The sequence below is a fragment of the Accipiter gentilis genome, chromosome 30, assembly GCF_929443795.1.
Source record: "Accipiter gentilis chromosome 30, bAccGen1.1, whole genome shotgun sequence".
In the NCBI taxonomy this organism is placed as follows: domain Eukaryota; kingdom Metazoa; phylum Chordata; class Aves; order Accipitriformes; family Accipitridae; genus Astur; species Astur gentilis.
The window spans coordinates 15,886,611-15,896,648 of NC_064909.1; the positions used below are offsets into that span (position 1 = coordinate 15,886,611).

The window sequence follows — 10,038 nt, forward strand, 5'->3', positions numbered from 1 at the left end:
GCCAAAAAAAGGATTTTAGAAGTAATGCAGATTCTAAATCACAAAAATAATTAACCTTACACTTCAAAACCAGTTTAATGCCATTTCAAGCACCTAAAAAAGACTGAAAACCTACAAAAATTTAAAAGTCAACTTCACATGGCAGAGACCGTACTTTCTCCACTTGCTGTGTTAAACTTGTAACATCAAACCAAAGCATGAACAACCAGTTCAGATGCTCAACTGTTTCACCCTGCTTCGTATTTTAATAAATTATAGATCTAGGTAACAAGTTAATAAAACAGTCCTAAAAGATGCAAGGACTAGAACATGAAGCTTCTTAGTTCTCCTAAATATAGCAGCAGTCACATGGCTATCACTAAGACCACATTAGTTTTTCCATGCTAGAAGACCTCCTAAACCTTTCCCCCCAAAAAAAATTTAGATTTTGCTATAAATATTCAATCTTACATGAAATATAGCATGTAACATCTCAGACCTAGAACAGCTTAAACAAAAAGGCACATCCACATACACCCCCCTCAAAAACACACACCCCAAAACCAAACAGTAGCACCTCAAAACTGCACCACTGAAAAGCAAGAAAAAATTATTTGCTGTTGTGCTCAACAGGAGTCTGTGATCACCAAACAGCTATTTATTAGCCCTGTCTTAAAAATAACTAACTATATAAATAAATCTTATTTGCTTCTAGAAAGAATAATTTTAAAAAGCAGTTTAAGCTCAAGATGATTAACAGTTCTCAGGAGTAAATTTCTACTTTGCAATTTGTAAATGCATAAACACACCATTCCAAGACCAGTTCCAAAAAATTCAGATCACACTCTTCATAGTAATAAAGCAAATTTGTGTATGGTTGGCATAAACCCACAAAACATCCTTCCAAGAGAGCAGCGAACTGACATCCACCAGTAGACATACCACGCACCAAGTTTTATTTCACTGATGGGAAAAATAAATTAATATGCACTATTTTATATGGTACATTCAAAACTAAAAGTGCTTCACATACAGCAGCTTTCCGAACTCCCTGGTGTAAAATTGGTGGTATTTTCCCTACTGTTCAAACAGGGAAGCTGAAAAAAAACGGAGCTGAAAGCACTTCAACATTGAGTCACTGACAGAGGCAGCGGCAGAACCTACGATTTCTGGATGCCAGCCTTCCACTTCTGTGACTACTCGGCACGTCTCCGACTTTAAAACCACATACAACCTCTTTCTGATCAACCACCTGTACCGTTTCCCCTTTTGGGGAGACAGATATGTGAGGTCACGATTGTATCAAAGAACAGGGTACCCTCAGGAACTTCACTGCAGCCGAGCGCTGGAGGGTACTCTACCTCTGTAAGAACCTCACTTTGTCGACCCCCCAATCTCAAGAGAAATGCCAGAGACCGCTAGTTTCACTAGGAGGTCTGGCTTTCAGAAGAGACAACTCATGTGAGTGTTTGCAGGATAAAGACATCATTCACAGAGACAGTTCCAATGGCAGGTACTAGAAACCCTTGCTCTTGCATTTTACCTCACAAAGCCTCTTGAAAAAAACCCCAGGGTAGAAGTCCAGATAGCAGAGCTGGGAGCAGACAGAGGACTTGGGCAACTTAGCCCTCAAAATGGGAGGAACTGGTCTCATCTGAAGCTCAAGAGTCCTGCTAAGACACAGTTGGATCATGAGAGTGGAAAAGCAGCCGGAAAAATAGGCCAGCGAGAAACCTTATTCCAACCTTTCCAAAACAGTGTATTATTTCCATCAGCAGCCTGTAGAATTTATTACAGAAATCTTCGGGTACTGTCAGAGCCTTGTAATGATGCATTTATCCATCAACCAACTACCACTGAATGCACCAGCACCCAATATGATGGGTCCCAAACACACCATTACTCTGATTACATTGATATGGTTAACTTTTTTTATTATTATTATTATTTACAGTGTATCAGCTGGCTAGATCTGCTGCAGACTACACTAAGTTCCGGCATACAAAAAACGCTTGGAGCCACCATATTTTCTCAGTCTTTCACAGCTTCTGTATGCCAGTGACAGTTTTAGAAGATTCTTCAGACAACTTTTAATTACTATTTCCTCCTTAGCTAGAACGCATTAATTACAGCCTGTTCCTCCAGATAATAAGAAAACAAAGACCAGTGCAATATGAACAGTACAAGAAACTTAATTACCGAGTCAGATGTCCTTTAGATGTCAGTATGACTACGGTGAGGAGCAGGAAAATAAAATACGTATCAGCCTCAAGTTGTTAGATCAGTTATCAAAACAATGTCTCTCCTCAGTGACTTCATTATGAAGAGCTCAACCAGCTAATTAATCAAATGCCTGCTATGTGTTTTGAAAATGTGCTTCTTTTTTTTTTTTTTAAATACAGGAGGCCTACTGATGTATTTATTACAAAGCAAATGTGGTAAATGGTTCTGCATGTAAATGCAGAAGTGCAGCATGACTTTGAAGTTTGAAGGTCAGATACAGTAACCGTTCTCATCAAGGTTCTTATGTCGGACTGCATCTTCTGGTTTGCATCCATGTTTAGCAGGAGGAAGAAAACGAATTAAAGAGAAAAACATAAAGACAACCAGTTCTGTGACAACTTAAGAAGAACTGGAATACCATCATTCACCTGTTTTAATTTAAAAAAATCTGCAAATACCCTATCTCCCAAAAATGAAGAAAGAAAATGGAAAGGGTGCTGGGGACACACACTATTTCATTCTGCTTTTCAATTTTGTTTTCCTCATCAGGAAAATCAATCTAATTAAGTCAGCAATGACTTTAGGTTAAAGAAGAGAATGTCATTTTCTCAATTTTCACAGACATTTCAAACTCATATTGCTTAAGAGAGCTGGAGAATTTTCTTGTTGGTCAACACCTTTTATTTTAAAGCAGCATAGATTTGACTGCAGATGCAAATCAGAGGATTGTGTACTGATCTTTTTCCAGGCATCAGAGAATTTATCCCTCACCCTTCTATATTCCCAGCAACTTTAGGATACAAAACTCAACAGCTGGGCCTAAAGGCAAACAAATACGCCTCATGTACCAGACTCTGACCCGTGTCAAAAAAGAAAAGGAAAAAAAACCCAACAACAAAACAAAGAGTATGTTTTACATGCATACCTCAACTGCGAATAACCAATATGGATTTCTTTTTAGCACCACCACCATGTTTAAATACAGTAAAACTGATAACACTCCCCAGTAAAGCACAGAGTTATAAACAATCCTCTCTTACACATAAATAACAAGAGACATTATACAAAGCAGACAGGAACACGGACGGATGTACACAAAATAAACACATTCAAACTTACCCCACTCTAGATACTCAAGGATGTTCTTCTCTCTTCTCAGAGGGGAATTATTACATTCATCATAAAGGCAGATGAGTATATCCAGCAAGGTTTCCACACTGAAGCATTGCCCATTAGTCTGAGTTGGCCCATCCAAAATAAACTGCTCCAACTGCTTCAAACGCACTTCTCCAGACATGGTTGTTTCAGTTTGCATTGGGGTTTCTTTTTTAATGATTATTATTACTTTGCCAAAAAAAACAACAAAAAATAAAACAAACAAAAAAAAAAATCTTTTGAGGGTTTTGTTGTTTAAAAAGAAGTCAACAGTATTTTTAACAAGTGTCAAACTGTGGCGGTGCTTAATTTCCAGCCCACCTCGGCGTTCCCTGCCTGAAACTAAACACTTGCGAGTTTCAGACACACGCATACAGCGTGTGCGTAATTTTTAAGAGAAGAACATAGTTATCCTAAAACAAAAAAACGTATCTTTTAATATGCTTAGTAAGAAGGAAGAAGAAACGGCCACTCCTGATGCTTTAATAATAATAATTGCACTCAAATTCAACCGAGACTGACTGACACCGATTTCACCGTGCGTGCCCAGTCATACGCACTTATATATTTATAGAGATCTTCTCCTTCATTCAAAATGCAGATCATGCAGCACGGTCCTGAGAGGAGCCCCACCGCATCACTGAAGTGCCACAGCCCCCTCCGGCTCGCACCAGCGCTTCACTCCCCAGAACGGACGGGAAAGGAAAAACCAGATGTATTTATCTATCTAAAACGCGAAAGGAAGAAGAGAACGGGGCGCACACCGGCGGGGAAGGAGGGAGGGGGCCGCGCAGCCCCGCCGCCCCCGCCGCCGCCTCCCCCGGCCCCGGCCCCGGCGGGCAGCGCCTCCGCGGCCACCGCGCCCGCCGTGGGGGTGGGGCGCAGGTCCCCCCCCCCCACCCCCCTCGGCCGCCCCTCCTCAGGGCGCAGCCACGTCCTGCCCCGGGCAGCTTTTGCCCTTCCTCCTCCCTCCTTACCGAGTCTCCTTTTAAGGCTTTTCAGTGATTCAAAAAAACTAAAGTCTTCATCGTCGCCCCCTTCTCCTCCGCTGCGCCAAGGGGCGGCGGGCGGGACGCGCGCCCCTACACACCGGCACGGCCGCGGGGCGGCTGGGAAGCGCTCCGAGCCCTGTCAAATCCTTCCCATGGCTGCTGCTGCTGCAGCGGAGACGGCGCCCTCCTTCTCCTCCTCCTCACGGTGCGCGTCCTGGGGCGGAGGGAAAGCGCCGGCGTCCCCGCTCCGGCCGTACGCTGCGGGCCGGGAGGCCCCGGCGGCGGCGGCGGCGGCGGCAGCAGCAGCAGCGGCGGCGGCTTCAATCCCAGCGGCGAGATGCTCTCCCGGCTTCGCCCCCCCGGGCAAAGGGCATCCTCCCGCGGTGCGTGTGTGGAGTGTGTGTGGGGTGTGTGTGTGTGTGTGTGTCTGTGCGTGCGTGCGCGGGGCGGCGGGGAGGGGTAACGGCGGCGCCCTCCCTCCCTCCCCTCCGCTTCCGCGCCCTCCTCTCCCCCGCCGCTCGCTCCCTCCCTCCCGCGGTCACACGCAGCCGCCGCCGCCGCCGCCGAGCTCGCAGCAGCCCAACATGGCGGCCGCGGCGGGGGGTAGCCGCCGCCGAGCGCCGCCGCAGCGCGGGGAGCCGAGCCCGGGGCCGCCGCTACTGATGGGATTGAGGGGAGGAGGAGGAGGAGGAGGAGGAGTGGGGGGGGGGGGGGGGCGGTGTGCTGCAGCAGGGAATGCAGGGATACGGGCGGACCGAAGCGGAGGGGAGGGAGGGAGAGAGAGAGAGGGCGGGAGAGGGGAGGCCGCCGCGCAACGCCCCGCGGGCGGCGACCGCCTGGCTGCCCCGAGCCGACCCACCCGGCAGGCCGGGGGTCCCTCCGGGGCCTTCACCCGCCTCGCCGAGGAGAGCCGTCTACCCCACTTCGGCCCTCTGCCGCAGCTGGCCGCCCCCGGCCCGGTTCCCTTCAGCCGCCCTGCCGGCTCGTTTCCCCGGTAATTACGCGTTTAATTAAAAAGCACTGCCTCATTAAGGCCGGCGGGCTGAAGGGTAGGGGGAGCAGTGCCCTGCCTGGTGTTTCATTCCACGGTTATGTCTGCCGAGCCTTTTAGCACCGAGCTCCAGGTACGAATGTAGACCGTGTCCGCCTCACGCTTCGAATTGTGACAGAAAATGCAGCGGTTCATAGGGGTTATGTCCCTGAGTGCGAAGCGCCATCCCTCCCCGAGGAGCCCACCGTGCCACCCCGGCGTATGTGGGGGGAACAAGCTTGTTTGGCGCTGGAACGAGCCCACCGTGCCACCCCGACGTACGTGGGGGGAACAAGCTTGTTTGGCGCTGAAACGGGGCCGCCTCAGGCGTGGAAAATGGCAGCCAACGGGCAGCGCGTGCTGGTGGTTCTCCTCTGGTAAGGTGTAAGGGTTGCGGCGTTGTGCTCAGGCTACCGTGAGGGATTGAATATCATCTGTAACTTCAGTTCGTCCTTCCTCAGAAGTCAGGTGAAAGAGGAGGAAGGCAGCGCAGCTCCCAAGGTGTCACCGGCCATAGGTGAAGTTGAGTGTTCTCCAAAAGCCCGTGAAGTCCTGGATTTGCTAGAACCCAGAGAGGGAAACGTCTCGGGCATCTGCTTCCTCAGTTCAGTAACCAACGGAAGACCATCAGCTGGGTTTTGCCATAACAAGCTTCTATACAATACTTTTTTTTAAACTGTCCTTTTTACCAGCTGATATAAAACATCAGCAGTTATATACCCATGAAGATGAAATACACAATACAATTAAACAGAAGTCCCATATGTTTACTCAGAGTTGCTCACCTATATATAAACTCACTGGTGTGAAGCTAGAGAGGACAGTGACCCCCACCCCATGCAAGTGAAAAGGCAGAGCAGACAGGCCGTGGGGCTGGGAAGTCTCCCTTCTGTTGGTGAGCCTGGGAAGGGGATCCACCAGCTTGGGCAACGGCCTTTCAAAGGACGAAACTCTCTTGCCAGCTCTTGGCGAATGAAGAAATGTGCAGAGAATTTAATTCTAAAAGTTTTTTTACACAGAAACCCTCCAAGAAATTTTGTTAGGAACTGCTAAAAATACAAATGATCTTGTGATGGGTAGAAGGTATGATTAAACCGAGAAGATGGGGACGAGGAAAGCATTCCCTTCCCGTGCTGGGGTACACCCTTGGTATGACAAGAGCCCTGTGCAAGGATCTGGGGTGCTGCTGCTCCTTGTCTACTGAAGCTTTCATTGAACAAGTCACCGTGGTGCCTCCGTGGTAGGAGCCCGCTCCAAAGCTGTGGCACACAGGCAGTTTTACAGCGAGAGTAAGGTATTTCCTGCTGGCTTTCTACTGAACTTGTAGAAATCAGGTTTGAAGCTGGGGGTGGGGGACGCCTGATGACGGCAATAAAAATAAATTGCTATTGCTGGAGTTAGGTGGACCAGATCAGATAGCACTTCCTATAGGGGTTGCAGACATGTCAGCCAAGTTCATCCTGAACATACATTAACCATTAGTAGCGTTGCAGAGGGAAAAGGGAGAAGATAAAGAGTTAAAGGGATGTTAGCTCCTTGGACTTTGGCACCACTTGGTAGGGAAGTGAACTAAAGAACCACTGCCAGAGATATGGTGGGTGTGGATATTTCACTTATTTACTTATGTTACTGTGTTTTCCTCAGCCAATAATAAAGTCTTTCCTTGTTTTAATTGCAGACCAAGTGTTTGCAAACAAGGAAGGATACCTTGCAAAGGCACTCACTTTCCCTATATTTCTGGTTTTAAAGTCAAACCCTTGTTTCTGTCAGCACCACTTGACAGAAGTTGCACATCAAGCCAGTTCTTTTCAGCATGCTTTCAGCTCGAGTGAGGCTACAAAAGGCACACAACATGTTTTGCTATAAAAACTGTGCTATGTAAGCTGCAGTTGAACACAAAAAACCAGGAATTATTTGTTCTCTACTCATTTGATAGCCTGTCCAAAAATATATAGGCGGTTCCCATAACAACTGGTGATACACCCACTGGGCTGTCCTGTCACAGAAGCTGTGAGGAACAGGTAATAACAACAGTGACTAGCGGCATTTTTATTTGCTGGGAGTTACCTATGTACCAGATGAGTAATTCTGACAATACCCCCATGGGGTGGAAAAATATTTTTTCTGTTTTATAAGAAAGACCGCAAGAGAGGCTTTAGTCCAGAATGTGTAGAAAACCAACAAGAGAACTTAGTGTAACACTCAGAAATTCCTTCCCTCTTGTATGTTCCGTCACTAAGACAGACCGTGTCCTAAAAATACACCCACGTTGTGCAAACATACCCCAGTATCTTTCATAATTATCATGTGTTTGTTTCACCCCATTCTTATTTTAATAACATCACAATAGTACTTCGTTCTTATTGCTTAGCTTTACAAATGTTTACAGTACCTAAAAAGTAACTAATGATAATAAAGGATTTATATCTTAGAATAAATTAAGCAAGCTGATAGCAACACAGGGAATAGCAGGGAATGAGGAGGATACGGTTGAAACAACATAGTTTATGTATTAACAATGTGTATGTTGAGTGTTGCAATACTTAATATTGGTATAATAAAGAGCCTTTTCTCTCCAGGGACATGAGATTTGTTGTTTTGGGTGAAATACTGCAGATATCTGCTTTTGGCATGCACATCATTTCTAAAGTTGAGAGGGATCCCATACACTTCCCAGCAGTTTGACTGGTAGATCTGTTACATGCTTAGGGACAAGTACTCAAGAGTGGCATTTATGCGTCAACAAAATTTTACATCCAGGCTTTTCTGTTCTCCAAAACTTCACTTTGTAGACACATGTTGTTTTTACTGACATAGCGATTCATCTCCTGAGGAAAATTTGGGCAGCACTCTATGCAAAAAAACCAATTTAGAGAATGTGTGTTTAGACACATGATGGTACCATTTGGAATGGGGTTGTAAAGCTGTCATCTGAACTATAGTAATAACTTCGGTTATTATAAGAGATTGCAGGTAGCTACAGATGGAGCACACGTTGGTTGCACTCTAGGATGACACTGAAGACATGCATGTGTGAAGTGAGCAAAACTGGTTCTAGTATCTGTAGCATTGTAGTTTCACATAAATCTTACTACTGGGGCAAACTTAATCCTAGTGGACGGAGAGCTTTCTTCACTGTAACTGATGACTATTGCAGAACTTAATTAGTCTCAGTACCTATAATAATGCATTTAGTAACAAGCTTTAATGTTTTTAAAGACTTGTAAATCTATTATTCTTTTCCTCTCTAACTGTCTTGCCAAGACCTATTTCTCCTGTGAGGCCTACAGACAAGTCCAAGTACAAGTACTAAATGATACCTGGCAGAATTTATGCTTATTATTTACCTAATCCCAAAACAATGATCATAAATGTGTATGCATATATAGATATAGTAAATATGGAATTATCTTTCTCTTCCCTTGTGCTTCTTTTATTGGTCTTTGGAGTCTTATTTATAGTCTTAACGATTTTCTGTGAATGGCTGAACTGACTAATTTTACCTCAGAGACAAATTGCATCATACTGATCTCACTACACTTGTTCTGTACCGGCCTCAGTCCCCTGGTTTTAGTCTTCATTTAAAACTAACAAGAACGTGGCCACCACCAGGATACAATTTTCTGTGAAGAATGCAGTGCTTTTGGCCCTGCTGAAGTGTCCAGGGGTGCTGTGCTCTGAAGAGAAACAAGATAGCCTCTGTGATTAAAGAAGAGGGAAGGAAGCAATGAGATTACATTTATAACTGCATGAATTTGCTATTATTTTGAATCCTGCTTTTATGATGCAATCTAGGAACTGTCCAAAATCACATCTCATGCTGGCCTCCAAACAAGACCCTGTTTGCACTCTGACAATGCTGTTTTGTCTCTCAATATGTCATTTTTTTCCTGTAAAAGTGGGACCGAGTCTGCCAAAGCTCCTAGGGTTGCTGTAAAGCTTAATTAGCATCTGTGTAGCAGTCTGAGATTCTTTTTACTTTCCTTTCTTCAGTAACATAAATCTGAAAGTGTCTTTTATTTCCTTTTTCTCTTGTTTTTGTAGTCTATGTCTGCAATTTTTCAAGCTTTTAGTCCCGCCATAGTCCAGGTGCGTCCTGTGGATTCCTCTATCTATGCTGAAGTTTTTTTTCACTGTCTCCTGAATCTGTTACCTGTGTTATGCCACCTTCAACAGTTGAACTCTCCTCAAGGTACTTCAATCCCTTAAATGAAGCTATGTAGTGAGGTAGAACTCTTCCTCAGGTCAAGTGGCTTTTAAAACTCAAGAGTTCTCAGGGCGACCATGTATTTATTAGTGGAACTGGATGGATGCAAATTTCTACCACTGCCACACAAGGCACAGCAAGAAAATCCTTTGATTCAAAAGAAAGGTGGATACATTTACATTATTTGGCTGATGCCTATACAAAACTACTGTTGCTCATCTTACAATTCCAATAACTTGGCATGAGAGCTGCTTCTAAACCTACTTTCTTTGCAATGATTCATAGTTTCTACTGATCATAATCAAGGCTTTTGGTACCTGTTCCTCTAAAACTAGTACCTTTTCTTCTGGTGAACACCCAATACTGTATTATGGATTTTTTTTAAAAAGGGTATACTTAGAGATGAATGCAGTGAGGACCTAACTGTGAAAGTGATTTGACAAAAAAATGCA

General features: G+C 45.0%; 1 protein-coding gene across 8 annotated transcripts in view; it reads right to left on the reverse strand.

Moving 5' to 3' along the window:
• The window catches only part of CDC42BPA (CDC42 binding protein kinase alpha), a 191,519-nt gene extending 186,698 nt beyond the window's left edge, over positions 1-4,821 (reverse strand). For 7 of the 8 annotated variants that reach the window (XM_049833628.1, XM_049833627.1, XM_049833625.1 and 4 more), the window contains exons 1-3: positions 4,335-4,821; positions 3,918-4,033; positions 3,322-3,546 (exon numbers count right to left, since the gene is read on the reverse strand). In XM_049833628.1, coding sequence (XP_049689585.1) covers positions 3,322-3,546; positions 3,918-3,963 — 271 coding nt within the window. In that variant the 5' untranslated portion in view covers positions 3,964-4,033; positions 4,335-4,821. The remainder of the gene's footprint in view (positions 1-3,321; positions 3,547-3,917; positions 4,034-4,334) is intronic. The other variant, XM_049833626.1, reaches the window with a different exon arrangement.
• Between the last annotated feature and the right edge of the window lie 5,217 nt (positions 4,822-10,038).